The sequence below is a fragment of the Anolis sagrei genome, chromosome 3 (genome assembly GCF_037176765.1).
Source record: "Anolis sagrei isolate rAnoSag1 chromosome 3, rAnoSag1.mat, whole genome shotgun sequence".
Taxonomy (NCBI): domain Eukaryota; kingdom Metazoa; phylum Chordata; class Lepidosauria; order Squamata; family Dactyloidae; genus Anolis; species Anolis sagrei.
In genome coordinates this window covers 102,923,134-102,943,048 of record NC_090023.1, presented here as the reverse complement: position 1 = coordinate 102,943,048, position 19,915 = coordinate 102,923,134, and the positions used below count along the sequence as shown (strand labels likewise).

Genomic DNA, 19,915 nt, shown 5'->3' with positions numbered 1-19,915 from the left:
CACTGAAATACTAATACGTTTACATTTGTTTAAATTGTTCTTAATTTTAATTATTGTATTGTTTTAAGTGTTTTTTGCACTACAAATAAGAGATGTGCAGTGTGCATAAGAATTCATTCATACATTTTTTTCAAATTATAATCTGGCCCTCCAACAGTTTGAGGGACTGTGACCTGGCTCTCTGTTTAAAAGGTTTGAGGACCTCTGATCTAGCCTCTCTCACTGACACCAGAAGTGACGTTACTTGCAGATCTGATGCTGCTAGATGAGAGCTGGGATCCAGCTACATCAATAACCTTTTCCCCATAGCAGGCAAATGTTTCAAACAGCTCTATAGTCTTCTCCCAATGTTTTGATAGCATTTTTTCTGTTCTATTATGAAGTAATTATCTGGGTTTGGGGGTTAATGCCATTATGTCTGTTAAGGCATTGCTATTGGTTTGTATAAGCTGGGAGAAGGCTTCCTTGCCTGTGTGCTAGTTAGTGCTCTGTGTTCTGGTGAGCTTGTGTCTGTTAATGCTGGTTGTTTGTGTCAGCTGAGTGGAGGGAGAGCACCTAGAATGAGTCTGATAACAAGCCTTTGTGCTTGTTGGTGTTCCCCATATTGTTCCCCATATTCTCTGCCTGAGTACATGATCTGATGGGGCAGGGTATCTGCTTAAAGCAGGTGTATCAGACTCATTTCCACAGAGCGCCACATCTGCCTTATAGTTGCCTTCAAAAAGCAGTTTGGCTGTTTGTAATTGTAATGCTGTATAAATATATCACCCTATCATTGAAAGTCTTGCCACATAAAAGGACATGGGGGACCAGATTTGGTCCACGGCTCTTTTGTTTGACATGTGTGGTTAAAGAAAGTGAGTCAGAGACGTAGTTGAAAGAGGGGTAAACAGCAACTACTTCCCTATATAACTGCAGCCCTAGCCCCTGGAGCTCAGCCAACGGGTGAGGGAGCTGGTGTTGTCAACATGGTAAGGGTCTGCTCTTGATAGAGGGTATGGGTAGCTGCATCTCCAGGAAATGAAAGTTGGTGGTCCTGTTGGAAAAATAAGTCCAACAACCTAAGGCCTGTATATCTACTCTTCAGCATACTAGGGATCATATTATGAATACTGGACACCGTATTCACTTGGAATACTTAGTCCATTTCTGGTGCACCACAATTCAAACAGGCTATTAATGAGATCTGAAAACTATCTCCTAAGCAGAGTAGATTAGGGAATTGGATATGCTTAGCCTAGAGAAGAGACAGTTAAGAGAAGGTTACCATAGCCATATTTAAATTTTTGAAAGGATCATATAATAAAGATGGAGCAAATCTGTTTTCTGCTGCTCTAGAGACTAGGACAAGGATGTAAGCAGAAACCAGCAAATGCAATCACAGATTCATAAACAATAAGGAACGGATTCAGATGCTCTGAATGAATATGACAGAGACAAAAGTTGGTCTTGGTTCAAAGGTTGGTCTATGGCCTTCATGTCCAGATAACACCATTTGCAAGTTTAGCAAGGACATTTCTGTCAAAATATAACTGATGACCTAACACCATCAATGTTTCTCTAGCTAATGTTATATGGGCCAGTAGGGACTTCCTCCTTATTTGTGATTCATTTATTAAGTCATACATGTGAAGAGTGGCTCCAGATCATACAGCCTCAGGGTTGTGAAGAGATTTTGTCATTCTTATAAATGAGATATGAGATATGGAAAAAGTAAAACATAGGAAAAATTATAATCAACTCTTATGAAAATGTTCTGATCAGTCCTTGTAAAGTTCAGCTGTGCTCCATACAAAAATGATTAGAGGTTCAAACTGTTTCCAGGGGAGACACCATGCTACAACAAAAGGAACAAAGATAAAATTGCTCACTTTATGACTTTTACATGTTTGAAACATTTGTGATAAGTATCGTGAAATATTAAATATGATTTTGAAATCTCTCGCCTTTTTTAAAGGAAATGACCCCTAGTTGGCCTACCCCACTTACTGCTATTCAAACACCTGGCAAAGCAGAACAAAACAAATTTCCATTTACGAACAAGGTAAATAGTTATATCTCTGCTATTATTACCATCCCTTCTATTGAAGGTGTTGGACTATGTTCCTACAAAGAGTTTTTAATGTTCAGATTTGCTAGATGTATGTGAATATAAACAAAGGGGGAAATTCTACCATATACTTCCCAGCTGTAAATGAATACATGGCTCATGGGTGCAGTCATGGAAGGATAATATCCTGGGTGTGTAAGATCCATTCACATGAATAGAACACAAACTAAAATAGGGTTGACAGATTTTTTTGTGTTGTTGCTGTGTGCTATCAAGTCAGCTTCAATTTATGAGGAACCTATGAATGAAAGGGCCCCCCCTCGTGGTGCAGTAAGTTAAACCACTGAGCTGCTGAATTTGCTGACCGAAAAGTCGGCGGTTTGAATCCGTGGAGCAGGGTGAGCTCCTGCTGTTAGGCCCAGCTTCTGCCAACCTAACAGTTTGAAAACATGCAAATGTGAGTAGATCAATAGGTATGGCTCCCACAGGAAGGTAACCGCGCTCCATGCAGTCATGCTGGCCACATGACCTTGGAGGCGTCTATGGACAACGCTGACTCTTCAGCTGAGAAATTGAGATGAGCACCACCCCCCAGAGTCAGACGTGACTGGACTTAATGTCAAGGGGAAATCTTTACCTTTACCTTTATGAATAAAAGATATCAAAGAGGTCTTAATTTTGTTTTGGTTTTTTTGGCCAAAAATGTTGTTCATTTCTTCTTTAATACACAGCTTTCAACCCTTTCCTTCATGCAGTTTTTAATATAGCAGTTTTATGCTTTTGAAGCTGAGTTGCAATGGTGAGCATTAGAAGATACTTAGCAATTATAGGATTGCTGTGAGGCAAAAAAGCACACCTCTTGTTGCATAATAGGCTTGCATGAATATTCTTAAAACATATCCATTGGCATATTGGCATTCAGGTCACATTTTCTCAAAAACATGTTCCCTTCATTTTGTGCTGTAGAGATCCCTAGGGGAAATAACACAAAACCTATTAAGAACAGAAAATTAAAAACTGAGTTAAATTGCTTTTTAACATTGTCGCTTTCAACTGAACTGCTTAGGAAAAGAGCCTACTGACTGTCATCAGGTGGTTCTTTTCATCCAAGAATTAATGTTAGCATTTGTTCATTAAATTATTTCACATTTAAGAGACTTCAGGTTTCTCAAAAAATCATTGAGAAAAATTGTGAGCTTTTATTCGCTCTCTCTCTCTCTCTCCACCACTCTATATGAAACCAACTAATTAAAAAGTTGTACTAGCTGATAAGACTACTAATTATAACTCTTCCTAGCTAGAAGTGAAAGCCTTACATTATATCAGCGACGCAGGAATATATTTCAGGGTTTCTCTGCCTTATCTATTGATATGGAAACATAAAATAATTAATATTTAGGGTGAAATGTTTTTGAAAGAAATGTAGTGTAACCTAAACAGATCTGAAGCATTCCAAATAAAATTTTGAACTGGAATCATAACAAAATCAGGATTGTGTGAGCTTTGCTTAAACAACTGGTTTCAGTAGTGAAGCTCATTCCTGTTATGTGTGGCTCTGGGCAAGTGTTGAAGCCTGTACAACTAAGGACTTTATCACATCACCCTGTTTTCTAACAGCAATTGTGCTGTTTAAGGAAATAAAAACATAAGGGAATGAAAACAATCAGTATCATGCTTCTCCGCAATTACACTATGGCACTGCAATCACTCTTCCACACTGTCTCGCTGACTCTGCCTTCCTACTTATCTTATTTAGCATACCCTGGGGTTTTTGCTGCTATTGTGCAATCACAAAATCAGTTTTTTTTAAATGCTCATTTTTGTTGTCATCTCCCCTTCCCTTCTGTTCGCCATATGTTTGCAGGTAATAATTTGTTGCAGGTGACTTCTATCTTGAGAAAGCAGGAAGACACTTTGCTGAACCTGACAAATGATATCCTGTGACTTTGTGTGAATTGTTCCTGTTTTGGGGGCTGCTGCTGGGAGCATCACATGTAGGCAGAAAAGATCTCATTAGTGCCCCTGTCTGTTGTTGTTTTAACTACATATGAGTTCACTTCCGACTCCTTGTCTACTCTCAGGACCTGGGCAACTAACACAGGGAAATAAGATCTGCAAAATAGCCTGGCCCAGAACCACATGGGGCTTTATAGACCATAATTAGCACTTTGAATTGTGCCTAGAAATAAACTAGCAGCCTAGCAGAAAACCTAGCAGTTTTCTCCTTTTCTCCTAGCTCAAGACAAACTGCAGCAAGGACTTTTAAAACCATCTTGTGTTTGGAATTATAGTCTTGCCCACTGTACCACAAATCTTCCACAGCTCTACTGTTTGTTCCTTTGTAATTCTTTGGAGAAAAATTTGTTCAGTCCACACGCTGTCTTGCTAGAGAAAGAAAATATGCCATATGGTTTATTCTTTGTAATTCAAAACAACATATATACAATTATATGATCAGTTGCATCGACTCACATAATGTCCTTTTAGAGAGATTTAAAATGGTCTTTCTTTGTCCATGTGGAGGAACTCCTTTCAGCAGCTCATGAAACAAGAGCACACTCCAAACTTTGTTTCTCTCTGCTTCTCTCTGCTTCTCTTTCTGCACCTGCAGAGCTCAAGCCTGAACAAAAAGGTAACTGTAACCAAAAGTCCCAGGCTCAGCCAATAACCTTCATGCATCTTATTTTACAGTTCACACACACACACTAATTGATTTCTTGCATGCGCCAACAAAATTGACCTCCCTCTTTGACTGTTCCTTACCTGTGTTCTTGTGCACAACATCCATACCAACTCTTTTTTTCAGCAAAGCATTCTTGTTCTTGTTGAACTTAAATAAATGCTAGGTAAAAGGTGCATTATTACTGAAATTTCAGGTGCATCCTTCTGAAGTACAAACTGTTATACCAGTGAGACATGGAGGTAATGAAAAAACGAACAGTTTAATAAACAGTGACAATCAAATGACTTGGTTCACTCTTTGTTGGTGTTAGTGGCGGTTGTTTCATCCCACTTCAGCAATCCCAACTGGCTAAATGTTAGGAAACATTATAAGCAATTATAACAATTAATGAGAAGAGAAATGGGAACTGGGGATGAAATTGTTCATTGTGTTTTCATTGATGTCACAATGTAATCACATATCTGGAACTTCAAGTAATTTTTTTTCCTCGTTTGTATTTAAAAATATAATATTGATGAAGTTAGCCCCGGGCTTAGTGAACTACTCTTAACCTGTACTTCAGTTAATTAGTGGTCTGACAGCTTAAAATTTGCACTGCTTTAAATAGGCAATTAAAATTCACCAAGCTGTCCTGACTGTAGCCAAGCTTATTTGATATCATTCTAGAAATCAAAGCTAAATAACTCTCTGTAAATCTTCATTTTATTCACTCTGTATGTGCTATGCAACAATAAAGGTTTTTTGTTTTTTTAAATGTCAAGATAGACATAACTGGCTACAATGAAGTGAAGAAGTTAATAATGTTCAAAATATGCCATTGTGGATATTGCTTTGCCTTCCAATTCTGTCTTCAGCCACTCTTCTGATGAAGTGGTATTTAAATTTGTGGAAATAAAATGTTATCAGAACTTCTTTCACACTACATCGTTTTACATTAACTGCCACCACCAACCTGTGGAAACATAGGATTTCTAGTTTGATGTGGCGCTAGATCTCTAAGTACTTCATGAAACTGCAAACCCTAGAATTCCATTGGATGAAGCTGTGGCCTTTAAAAGTGGAATCAATGTGCTCGGTTCCATAGCTGTTACATTAACCTGTGTTTTTTAAGCTGTTATTTTAAACTGTTTTCTAATCTGCTTTTTAATAATTGCCTCATTGGGGAGCTGTGTTTCCCTTTCCCAGGTCACTTGTGCCCTGATTTGTGCTGGTCAGTGACTGTAATAAAGTTTTGTATTGTACTGAACAGAGTGAAAGGTGATTTGTTGAAGGAGAACAATAATGAAGGAGAATAATGAAATAGGAATTAATAGGAAAACTTGCCTATTCAACATTTTAGATCAAGATCAATGATGAATGTCATAGCAAAGCTTCTCTAAACCCACTGCAATTCCTTAACATAACATTTCCAGATTTATTGTATGGAGGAAACACTGATATGAACTGAACCTTGATTACTGGTTATTAGATGAATTCCAATACAGGGAAATAGAATGGGACATGCTATTTCATTTTCAAAATTCAAAAGGTAGTTAAAAAGTCCTCAAGCAACGAACAAGAGACGTTCTGTAGGTTTCTTCTTAAGTTAGAATAAGTACATTTGTAAAGTGTAACTCCAGCCATATATAACATAGGGAAGGGTTAATGCTCCATTCAGAAGATTCCACCTCACTTTTTATCCCTGTAATGATTGGATTTTGAAAAAAATTAGCTTGTTGTGGAAACAAGGATTGGTGAGAAGGCTTCAGTGGAGACCCCTTTTCTCCATAATGATATTTTATTTATTTATTTATTTACTTGGGATACTTTTACCCCACCCTTCTCAACCCCTGGGGGGAACTCAGGACGGCTTCCAACTGGCAACAATTCGATGCCTCATAATAAAATACAAAACACCAATAATTATAATAGTTAAAAATATTAAAACAATATACTTACAATCTACTAAACTATGATAACTCTCCCAGGAGTGAATTTCCCTTTCAAGTGGTAGATATCTCTTACTTCCTGTTCTCACCCCCATTCTGAACTGTGAGCTGCTTGTAAGCTTGATGTTTGTAACTTGAGGACTGCTTGTATATGACATCCTATATTTAATTACATGAATAGTGTTTTTTTAGACACAAACATATTATTTTGTGTATTATTGTATTAGACTTTTGTAATTAATTTTTGGATGCTAGGAATGTGAAGACCTGCTGTTCCTGTTCCCCTGTTTCTCAGTTTTCCATTGCCATATTTGTCCCAATCTATTTCAGTATTTAGTAATTTGTATTTCTGTATTTTTGTGATATTTTTTCATTGCCTAGATGTGCTTTGGTATATTTTTCAAAAGCACATATTTTCATACTTCAAATTCATCTGAAAGACAGCATAAACTTTACAAATGTATGTTTTTATATTGATATGTCAACCTAAAAAAATTCTTTCCCCTCCCTACTGGATATATTTTATGTGGCTATAGAAATATTTGTGATAAGGCAACATTCCCATATCTTGATTCAGAACGAAGATACCCTGTAATGACGTGATGTGGGTCCTTTCTTGTTTGTTTCTCAACTTTACATTTCAGTTTGAACATGATAAATACTACAAGCACAATGATCCTTCTTGTTAGGAATCAAAATAGTTCTGGGGGAAACACAGAGAGAGGTTACAGACATTTTTAGGTGATGCAATAGAAAATTGGAGAAGGCAGGAAGAGGAATTGATATTGTGCTGTATCATAAGTGAAACTGATAAGGAAGATAAAGAAAACTCTAGTTAGCACTTATTTATGTGCCAGGTGAAGAAGCAATAGATATAATTGATCTGTTTGGAGACAACAAAGAAAAAGATGGCGAAAAGAGGAATGAACATGAAGTATGCAGTGGGCCCCCAATATCTTCTGAGGCTTGGTTTCAGACTTCCCCCGAGATACCAAAATATACAATGTAGTAAAATGGAATCCCTTATTTAAGGTGCAAAATGAACACCCAAGCCCTTCAGGAGCCCTCCAAACGGGACCTTCTCCAAACAACACTCAAGGACCATCTACCCATAGAACACCCCGAAAATATTGAGGAACATTGGAACAAACTGAAGATCTCCATCATCACAGCCTGCGAAGAAACTATTGCATACCAAACCAAGAAACATCAAGATTGTTTGATGAAAATGACAATGAGATCCAACAGCTAATTGACAAGGAAAGGAAAGCCTTCCAAACATGGCAGAGAGACATCAACTGTGCTGCTAAGAAAAAAGAGCTACGCCAGTGCAAAAGCTGAGGTCCAAAGAAGGACAAGAGAACTCAAGAACATCTGGTGGACAAAGAAGGCTGAAGAAATGCAACACCTGGCAGATACCCATGATGCTCAGGGATTTTTCAAAGCCACAAAGGTCATCTATGAACCAACAAACCATGGCATACAGCCCTACCTTCTATGTTTCCACTGAAAGGCAAAGTTGTTTTTATTTAGGTAGGATTTTAATATGGAGCTGTAGCATGTATGTCAGTTGTGTGCTATTTTTCAATTATTGTAAGCTGCCATCAATCCCACAGGTGATATAATTTCAATAAATATTCTTCAAAGAGGGAGATACTGGGCCCATAAGTTATCTGATACACACAGCTCCCCAATTTCAGAGTTTCTTGCTAACAGCTTTAAACAAGTCATTTCTGATTCTAATGTATCTCTTTCACTCTCTGTGTTGTGAGGATTGCATGCCTTTCATATGTAGCATTTCTTTTTGTTTGCTTAGTATGTCATTAAGTCCCATCCCCCCCCCCCACCACCACCACCACCACCACCATCTTACAATGTCACTTTGTGGGATAAGAGAAATTGGAATCGATTGGTGCTTTAAATATGTTTTCCCAGTTGGTTTTGGAGGGAGATATGAGTCACTTTCTGGCACACAGTTGGCAAAGGATGGGAATTTGGAACAGCCCCAGAGTGAGCAGGCCCTTAGCCAGGATTTTGATTCGGGGGGGGGGGGGGGGCTGAGTTTGATTCGGGGGGGCTGAGTCCGAGTGAAAGAGGGTCTACCCTAGCAAACCTTTTGTATCATTACCACAATACTCCCCATGCATATGGGATATATTGAATTTGGTTATATGAAGCCCCCAAGACCCCCCCCCCCCGGCTACATGCCAGCATGTGAGCAAGGGGTTGGGGGACAAATTTGCTGTCCTTGGGGCCGGTCTCTGGGGGTCCTTCCACACAGTCATATAACCCAGACTATCAAGGCAGAAAATCCCACAATATCTGCTTTGAACTGGGTTATCTGAGTCCACACTGCCATATATTCCAGTTCAAAGCAGAAAATAAATAGGATACAGAATTGTTGCTTTTTCGAATCTACGGATAAGGCTATAATTTTAAATATGTGAAAATGTATTCTGTTTTCTGGGAAGGGGAGACAGACTTTCATGTATGTCACTTATTCTGTAACTCCATCAACTATTAATGACTAGTTTACTTTAAATAGCTCATGATTTTGGATATATAAGTCATTTAGGAAGCTGTTACTCCTTACTGACTGTTAAAACCACCTATATTTATGGTAATTAGCTTTATTGTTGTAGTTTGTTTTTTATTAAGTATTCTGGGGAAACACTAAAACTGTCTTTGAAAATGAAAGTTGACATTGTTTATACTTTACTGAAATGGCATTTTGAGGTGTTGAAGGATACATCTAAAGATCATGAGACCATAAATAATATACAATAATGCATTCTCAGACATATGCAAATAAAAAATATTACAGTCTTTACCAAGTTTCTATTCTTTAAAAGTCTCATAATTGCTTTGAATTACTTAAGGCAAATTTGAGCTGACATGCTTGGAAGACTTTGCACAATGTTTTGCCAAAATAATGAAGATGTTTCATAAGAAAACATCACAACAGTTGCCAGAATAATGTAATTGCATACCTCTTTGGCTAAGTGTATATGTGTCTGTTGGTCCATTGGTGACTGCTGCATTGGGCCAAAGCATAGAAGACTGCATATGAATTAAATTTATGTTTGACTAATGCTTCAGCTTTGACAACTAAATTATCCCTCTTGTTTAAAAATTAATTATTTGTCCTTACTGCAGGTTTGCATGATAAAGTAATTCATTACATTACTCATTGTGTTGCCTATTTGGCTTTTTATGGGTTGTTTTCCTTATAGGCTTGATTTTTTTTTTCATGTCAGGAGCAACTTGAGAAACTGCAAGTCGCTTCTGGCGTGAGAGAACTGGCTATCTGCATGGACGTTGCCCAGGGGATGCCTGGATGTTTTGATGTTTTACCATCCTTGTGGGAGGCTTCTCTCATGTCCCCACATGGGGAGCCAGAACTGACAGAGGGAGCTCATCTGCCCTCTCCCCAGATTTGAACCTGCGACCTGTCGGTCTTCAATCCTGCCGGCACAAGGGTTTATCCCATTGCGCCACTGGGGTCTCCTATAGGTTTCATAAGAGAAAGCCATCAAAATTGAAAAAATACTGAAACTGGAAAATGACTGAAATTGTAAAGTGCCTATAAAATGGCTTTTAAATTTTAAAAGTTTATTTAAATTAAAAAAGCAACTAGTCATATTAATAAAGTTATTTCATTCATTAAATTACATTTTAAATATATTTTATTAAATTTTCACAATAAATACAATATTATACAATACAGAAATAAAGCATAATATGATTTTTTTTTTTTTTTGCTTTTCTCCTCTCCCCTCCTTTCTTTGTAAGGACATGAAGGGTGGATTCATTACATTACTGTGGAAGCTGAAGTCCAAAACACCTGGAGGCCCAGAGGTTGGGAACCACTGCTGTAGACAAAGGAGGGCTGAGACAGCATCCCTTGGGAACACAGAATGGGATGCTTCAAGAATGGACAGTTTGACTCTTGTAGAACATTTAAATGTCCCAGTAAATGTCCCTAAAGAATCCTATTGACCAAATGACTTCTGAATGAGCTAGGACACTTTTCTAGTCTTTGTTAGATCCTTTAGCAGAAGCATAACATATTATCACTTGCAGAACCTAGAAAGTGGCAAGAACGGATTATTTTGTCAGATACCGGCAAATACTAGTCACGTAGATCTGAGGGTTGCAATATATTTCATACTATAATGCATATTACAGGCCATGTCATGGTATTTTTCTTTCGCCTATCCTAAAATGTGCATTTTTGCCCACATAGTAATATTTTTATTTAGCCAAAAACTGCATCAGAAAATTCAAAGACATACAAAATTGTTGGGTTGTTGTAGGTTTTTCGGGTTGTATGGCCATGTTCTAGAACAGGGGTCCTCAAACTAAGGCCCGAGGGCAGGACATGGCCCTCCAAGGTCATTTCCCCAGCCATCGCTTAGGTCAACCTTAGTCTGAAACTACTTGAAAGCACACAACAACAATCCTATCACATCAGCCAAAAGCAACCCACACTTCCCACTGAAATACTAATAAGTTTATATTGGTTAAAATTGTTCTTCATTTTAATTATTGTATTGTTTTAAAGTGTCATTTGCACTACAAATAAGATATGTGCAGTATGCATATGAATTAATTCATTTTTTTTCAAATTATAATCCGGCCCTCCAATAGTTTAAGGGATCTGGCCCTCTGTTTAAAAAGTTTGAAGACCCCTGTTCTAGAAGCATTCTCTCCTGACGTTTCACCTGCATCTATGGAAGGCATCCTCAGAGGTTGAGCCTTCGACAATACATACAAAGTCAAAAGAATAAGTGCATCATATACTTCAAGAGGTATGAAATCTGGAAGAATCCCAATACAAAGCCAACCCGACATTTCTTCTTATCTGAAGCAAGAATGAAACTGGAACTTAGAAACACATGAGCAAAGGAGATGATCAGAATTAGGCTGTTGCTGAAAATGCCCTGATAAGAAAGAATTGAAGAAAAAAATGCAAGATTTTTGATTGCGAGCTAACATTGATTTAGTTAAATTATTTATACCCTACCCTTCTTCACGTAAATCAGGGTAGCTTGTAAAAGCAGTAAAACGCGATTCATTGAAAAGCAGCAATATGTAAATGGAACACCAATAAAAGGAAACAGTGAATAAAAACAACAGCAGTCAAAAGTACCATTATACTGTTTTTCAATTAATTGGACTTATGGTTCACTGTTTTAAAATTTTGTCTTGTAAACTCTCTTGAGGAGGCTTCACCTTGAAAGATACTCTAAGAATAAAATGGAAGCAATAGTTAAAATGTGTAATCCTAATTATAAGCTTATTAATAAATGAGCATATTGTGCTCTAAATCTTGTTTGTACTTGAACTTATTGCTCGGAATCCCACAGAATAAGTGCCTTGATGGTGCTTCTGCCATGAGTAGAACCCATGGGGGCACAGCAGAACTACTATATGGGGAAAGGAAGGGGAATTTAGATCTGTTATGCTAGTAAATATGCATGAGAGAAACTGATTGTAGATCTTGGCAATGTGTACATGTGCTTTTATTATGCAGGTAGATGGGTAATGTACCATAAACAACTAAATGAGTATAATATTCAACAACACACATTATTATTATTATTATTATTATTATTATTATTATTATTATTATTATTATTATTCTGACTCAAAGACACAGTATGACACAGCAAACGAGATCTATATGCTGGATTTCATATCACAAAATCACAAGTCAAACACTTCCCAAGCATTTAGGACTGTGTACCGTATTTTCGAATGATGCACACAAATCCAAATAAGGTGGCCTTTTGCAGTTGACAGATCATGATTTTGTCAATGTTTATTGTTTTCAAATGCCGGCTGAGATCTTTTGGCATGGCACTCAGTGTGCCAATGACCACAGGGACCACTTGTACTGGTTTATGCCAGTGTCTTTGCAGTTCGATTTTGGGGTCCTTATAACGGTTGAATTTTTCCTGTTGCTTTTCATCAATTTGATGACATCAATAATCCAAACTTGTTTCTTTTCCACAATCATGATGTCTGGTGTATTGTGTTCCAAAACTTTGTCAGTCTGAATTCGAAGGTCGCACAGTAATTTTGCATATTCATTTTCCACTACCTTTGCAGGTTTTTGATCCCACCAGTTCTTTACTACTGGCAGGTGGTACTTGTGATATAAGTTCCAATGAATCATTTGGGCCACAGGGTTGTGACTCTGTTTGCAGTCTGTCCGTGCAATTTTCTTGCAGCAGCTGAGGATCAGTGGTTTTATCAGCTTCCTTGCACAGTCTGCATTTTGGGTCATCAGCTGATTTTTCAATCCTGGCCTTGTTATTATTATTGTTATTGTTATTGTTCACTGATATTCCACGTCAGCTATTACTTACATATGCGTAATGAATTAATGTCTCTTTGCCCCAAACTTCCTTCCTCCAACGCACCTTAACAACCAACAGCTTAAATGTGCAAAAAGGATGGTGTTTTCTCCCTGGTCCTGCCAGTGAGAGAAGTTGCCATTAGAACTTGCAACAAGGATCTGACTGTCATAACCTCAGTTGTTGGTGGAAGAGTTGGAAATGACATTGTCCTCATGCCTTAATAGGAAAATAAACAGACTTACTTCAGCTGATCTGGCTGCTGGCTCTTAAGGTGTGCTCGGATGGTCCGTATTTGTGTAGTCTTACTATAAAACTTTGCAGTCTTACTGAATACAGAACAGGTATGAATTCATAGCTCCAAGTTACAAATTCATAACTGCTCTACTGAATGACAATCATTATCTTTAGTGAGCACTGTAGATTAACTGAACTTGTATTGGTCTGAATTTTGCTTATTTAAAAGAGCAGGATTGAATATGAACAGATTTTTTTTAAATTACCATTAATTATAGTAATGTCATATTTTGCTGTTATCTTAATATTTAAAATTAGATCAGAGTATAATTATACTGATAAATTTATGAGGAAGTAAATGATAGATGATAAATTGAGCTATTTAGAATAATTAATTGCTAATGTATTACATAAACTACTTTATAATATTTAGTAGTGTACTGTTGTAGTAGTGCACTTTGAAGATGCTGAGCACTGACAGAGGTAAAGTGGAACCTGGTGTCTTGGACTCTCATCATAAGGAATAAACAGAGGCATAAAAATGTTAGGGTTTATTGTTGCTGTTGTGTGCCTTGAAGTTATTTCCGATTTATGGCTGCTCTAAGGAGAATATATCATGAGATTGTCTGCATCTGAGAGTATGTGACACACCTAGGGTTGCCCAGTGAGTTTCTAGGCTGAGTGAGAAATCCAACAATGGACTCCATAATTGTAATCCAATGTTCAAACCACGACACCACAGTAGCTTGTGGTGTGTTATTATCTAAACTGTGTAGCAGTGCCCAGTTAACATTGTTGACATCAAGGCTAATGCTGAGTGTCACAATCCTCTATAGCAGGGGTTCTTTTACAGCCATGGAGCCTTTAGAAGCAAAAGTTTGTTGTGGAGCCTCAAGAAATGTTTATATATTTTATTATATATTATTCATATATATTTCAGGCATGGACAAACCTTTTGATAAATGTAACTGTATTCCAGTAGAAGACCTCAGGGTTCATCCAGCCCAACCCTCTTCTTCCATGCAGGAAAAGCATCATCAAAGTACCCCCAACAGATGGCCACCCAGCCTTTGTAATAATAATAATAATAATAATAATAATAATAATAGTAATAGGAGTAACCCCAGGGGCCATTCAGTCCAACCCACTTCTGCCATGCAAGAAAAGCACCATTAATGCACCCCCAACAGATGGCCACCCATTCTTTGTAATAGTAGTAGTAATAGTAGAAACCCCAGGGGCCATCCACTTCAACTCCCTTCTGCCATGCAGGAAAAACACAATCAAAGCACCCCCAACAGATGGCCACCCAGCCCTTGTAATAATAATAATAGTAATAATAATAGTAATAAGAACAACCCCACGGGCCATCCAATCCAACCCACTTCTGCCATGTGGGGAAAGGTTTTTGGGGTGAGGGAGGGGAGGGAAAAAACTCTTGGAGGTGAGGGAAGTGAGGGAAAAAGGCTTTTGGTAGCAAGGGAGAAGGGGAGGAGCAGGCAAGAGGAGGGAAAGGGAGGACAGGGAGGGAGGAGAAGGGAAGTACGGAGCACCTCATTATGCTGTGTGGATCCCCATGGACTCCATGGAGCACACTTTGAGAATAGTGACTGACCTCACAAACCTCATTCAATCAATGAGCCCACCAATGAGACTACTCTCAGTAAATGTCGCTAAATAATTAATCAGTGGGAGCCATGACTTCCAGTCCAATACCTCAGTGTCTGCCACTGTGAAGGTCATCTGTATAAGCATGTATATTTCCTTACCTCAGAATCCAGCTAGCATTCTCATCTTAGTTCTATAGGGACTGTCTGAGTCTTCTCCTACTTATTTCATGAGTGTTTTTTTTTGTATATTTGCCCCTCAAATATACAGTCAATCCCTGGGTTACATGCATCCAACTTACAAACAACTCATAGTTAAGAATGGGGGTGAGACAACAGGAAGAGAAATCTATCTCTAGGAAAGGAAATTCACTCCTGAAAGAGTCATCATGGGGAAAAGATGTCTCCACTGAAGCTTTATCAGCAACCCTTGTTTCTACATCAAGCCAAAAGTTTAAAAACCCAATTATCATAGGGACAGAAAGTAAAGTGACATCTTCTGAATGGGGCACAAACTGCAAAAAAACAAAACATACAGAATCTATCTTGTTTGTAACTTGGGGACTGCCTGTATACAGTCTATAAGGTATGCATTTTCCCATTGAATAATGAATGATTGAGTGTATGTTTCATATAGACAATATGTTTTTCTGAAGTGGACATAATTTTGTATGCAGTATTTATTCACTTAAATGTACTGGAAGTGTTGGAAATGTACATACCTTGAAGGCAGGATCAACTTAACCCTATTCTGGAAATGGACATAGTCATAGAGACATGTGAAGTCAAGTTATTTGCATGTGTATGTGCCTCCAAGTTATATGTTGATGTATAGCAAGCCAATGAATTTTATAGGATTTTCTTAGCCAAGTTTAGTCGTCGTCCCCCATTCTCCCCCTGCCAGGATAGACATGTCCACTGCAAAATCAATTTTTTTTCTTATGCTCATCAGTCTAGGAACCTCCATGGGCTTTACCCATGAAAATAAGTGATCACTACATTCATAATAAAGCTGTTTGCTATTCCTGTTAGATAACATTCACTGTACTGCTTTGTGGTTTTAACTGATCTACTAGTGTAACTGTTTCATGTTTTTGCTCTTTTAGGACTCACAGCATGTTTCTACAGGGCACAACAATCAAAGTAAGACTAACTTTCACTTTGCAACAGTATCTGATGGAAACATTGATTTTCTGTAAAAAAAAAAAAAAGAAGAAGAAGAAGAAGATAAATAGGTGGGGGGATTACACAGCTATGGCTGTATTTTAAATATGAGTCTATACCTAGGATGCATTATTCTCCTTGTATCCTGCTGTTAGGTAATTGAGGTATTTTTTAAATGTGTTTTGTGGTGTTTTTTCTAACAATGACAACTGTATGCATTGCAGTTTCCAACCTCTTGCTGATAATATACCTAAAATGTATAAAACTCATTTTGGTTTCTTTATTAATTGGTTGTTATAAATCCATTAATATTTCACAATGCTGATTAATAAAGTATTGGGCTATACATATACTTTAGGTCAGTGGATCTCAACCTGTGGGTCCCCAGGTGTTTTGACCTACAACTCCCAGAAATCCCAGCCAGTTTACCAAGCTGTTAGGATTTCTGGGAATTGAAGGCAAAAACATCTGGGGCCCCAGAGATTGAGAACCACTGCTTTAGATCATAAGGTTGATCTGTACTTATTCCTAATTCCTGTTCCAAGGGCCAGGAAACCACCTAAACAACGTGCAAGATGGGAGGCTGATGGCATTTGGAGGGAACAGTGCATGTTTTTTTGGGGAAGTATCCTTGATAAACTTACATTAGGATAACAGTAGGCCTTCTACAGCAGGTATGGCAAACTTCAGCCCTCGAGGTGTTTTGGACTCCAACTCCCACAATTCCTAACAACCTCAGGCCCTTTCCTTTTCATCACCAACAGACTCCCACCCCCAATTTAGCTACAGAAATGATGCTATAATCAAGAATGGAAATTGGAACGCAACTCTTGTTAGCACTCCTATCAAATTAGATATATTATCAATTTATTTCCCAGACTTTATTTTTGCATTTACACTAAATTTAGAAACCTCTTCCAGGCTGGAACAGATTATAGCAATAGGTGCAAGATATTTCTTCCAAAACCTCAGTAATCTAGATGGCTTGGCATTTCAAAAGAAGTAAAAAGTCTTTACACTTGCATTTCATTCAGTTCTTTCTTCAGTTCTTAAAGTATAATTACACTTTTATCTGTAGACTACCACCGTGCTTTCTGTGCACTCTGCAATTATTAATTTAATAGGTCTCCTAGCAATAAGTGTTCCTCCTTTAAGGGAGAGATAACCAAAAGAATATTCCAAATAATAGAAATTAGATTACACAGAAAACCAATGAAAATATTGACTTCATATTTGATGTTACTGGTTGAGGGTTAAAATTAATCCAGATATTAGATAAATATATTTATGAAATATATGTCCAGATGATATTTTCTTTCTGTTCTGCAATTAGATATTTCTAATCTGAATTTAGATAGTTTATATATCAGTTTTCACAGGCCATCCTGTAGCTTGTCCTCAAACAGATGCCTCACATCTCAGTAGAGACATTATAACTAGGTATTTATGGATTTAGCAGTACAGTCCTGCAAATATTTCTTCAAAAATAAGCCCTAATTGACCTCAGTAGGATTCACTCCAAAATAAGTGGAAATATGATTAGAAGTTGACACAGTTACAGCCACTGGCTCTGATATTAGAAGGCCAATTTTAGACTTAGCTTAAAATGAGCTATCCAAGGAGGTGAACCTACTGAAAGATTTTCAGCACCTTGGAGAGTTACTTTAAAATTTACACCAGTTTACTGTGTTACAAATTAGAAAACAGCATCTTGGCTCCAGCCCGGAAGAAGACAAATACCCCTTTAGTAATTTCCTCTTACTGCTACTAACTCCTTGTAAGACTTCATTCCCTCAAGATAGAAGATAACTTTCAGAAATGGCTCTGGAAGGTATGCATTGGGGGAACTCCTTGTCCCTTTGCTCTGAGAACATTAGTTATTTCAAAACAGTAATGTTATGCAAGTGCCTAGGTATTAATAATTTTTCAATATTACAGTAATCTGCAATATTATTTTATTTGTTAAGCACAGAAAATACAGATATATGTAAAACAGACAAATCAGAAATGTAAAAATAATATGCTTTAAAATTCAATCCAACATCGATTGAAGTTTGCAGACTGTCCTAAAAATTGAATCACTAGGCTAAATGACTAACTACTGGACTAGATTGGGAGTAGATAGATAGATAGATAGATAGAAGATTAAATAGATGTATGGATTTTTTTAAAAAGAAAAATCTTGCATTCTTTTAAAACATTAAATTAAATAAAAGATGCAATAAATTGAAATCTTCCCTTTTCTAACTATATTTTACATCTCTCCTACAACATGTCCATTTAAACATTCATGGTGACATGAAGACAATAAATAATCTAGTTGTTCATTTATTTATTTACTTTGCTTATATGCCGCTGTTCTCAGCCCAGAGGCGACTCACAGCAGTGTACAACATAAAAAGAACAAGGTACAAAATACAAGACACAATATAAAAAATCCACAATCCATCATTAACAAAAAACATCATCAGAAATCTTTCTTAACTACAGTGTGATCCTTTTATCTGTGGACTTAATATCCATGGTTTCACTTACTCATCCTCAAAAAGAAAATCCCTTCCTGGAGTGTTTGTGAACCTGTCCAGGTCCTCCAGTGCTATTCTATAGTATCCTTCCAGCCCAAGTAAAGTTAAAATATAGAGTTTACTTTTATTTGGAGTTTCGGGTATCTATTAAATGTATCCCCAGTGGATGCAAGGGTCATGCTGCTTTGTCATTTGAGAGCATCTAACCCAGACATAGGCAAACTTTGGGCCTCCAGTTGTTTTGGACTGCAACTCCCACAATTCATAGCAGCCTCAGGCCTTCCTTTTCCTCCTCAGCCACTTAAGCTTACATGGCTGAGGAGGAAGAGGAAGGGGCCTGAGGCTGATAGGAGTTGTGGGAGTTGCAGTCCAAAACAGTTGGAGGTCCAAAGTTTGCCCATGCCTGATCTAACCAGTGTCCTGTGTCTGAGGAGAGACAAGAATAAGAGAGTGGCTGTTTCCTGAAAAGTTACTAATTCAATTTGCTCCTAGTTTTGGGGATCAGTTGAAATATGAAATGTATCTAGAAAGTGGACATTTTCCATCCTTCAAAAAAAAGGGGAATTCTTTCACTAAAATTGTAGAAGATTTGGGAAGGATGGGTGTCCCAGAGCAAATGCTATTTTGTTGAATGAATCTGCCAAAATCCAAAGATAACATAGCAAAGGATTCTGGGATTAGTGGTACAAAAGGAATAAAATAATAATATTGTGTGGAAAACTGGTGATATCATTTATTAACGTATTTAAGCAATGATTAAACATTACTACAAGGCTTGGATTTTTTTTCCTCTGTTGACAAATTTCAGGTGTCATTCCTATAGTCCTCTACCTACTCCTTTAAAAAGTGTGTTCATATACATTCGGAAATCTTTAGCTTTTTCCATAGCTAATTATGGATTATTTACTAATATTCCTTTCTTTCTTTTCTCCAAGGAAAAAGTGGTGTTGAGCCAAAGAATCCAGAACACAGGACATCGCACACATCGTAAGTCTGCAAAATATTTGTGGTTGGAAATAATTTTCTCTGTCATGAGATCTCATTGAGATTGTTTCTGCTTTTCAAATATTGTACTTAATTATGGGTTTTTTTTCTGGTTTGCTATTCAGTTATAGAATTTTTGCTAATTGTTGAATACATTGTAATCTTATTTTGATTTCTAAGAAATTTGATAACTAAACAAACTTTTTTCCCCAGTTTGCATGATATCATTTCTTTTTTAAAAAATGTGCTCTTTTCCACATGAAGGCAGCTGCTTGGCTCACTGCCTAAAACATCTCATGGCACATATTGTCTTTGATGTCCTGCTGTAATGTTTTAAAATATTGTAGTTTGTACATTCACCTTTGAATTACAGAA

General features: G+C 37.3%; 1 protein-coding gene across 2 annotated transcripts in view; it reads left to right on the top strand.

Annotated features, from left to right (window-relative positions):
- The window catches only part of AFF3 (ALF transcription elongation factor 3), a 321,108-nt gene that overhangs the window by 176,816 nt on the left and 124,377 nt on the right, over positions 1 to 19,915 (top strand). The window contains exons 5-7 of one of the 2 annotated variants that reach the window (XM_060769769.2): positions 10,454 to 10,519; positions 15,974 to 16,010; positions 19,492 to 19,543. In XM_060769769.2, coding sequence (XP_060625752.2) covers positions 10,454 to 10,519; positions 15,974 to 16,010; positions 19,492 to 19,543 — 155 coding nt within the window. The remainder of the gene's footprint in view (positions 1 to 10,453; positions 10,520 to 15,973; positions 16,011 to 19,491; positions 19,544 to 19,915) is intronic. The other variant, XM_060769770.2, reaches the window with a different exon arrangement.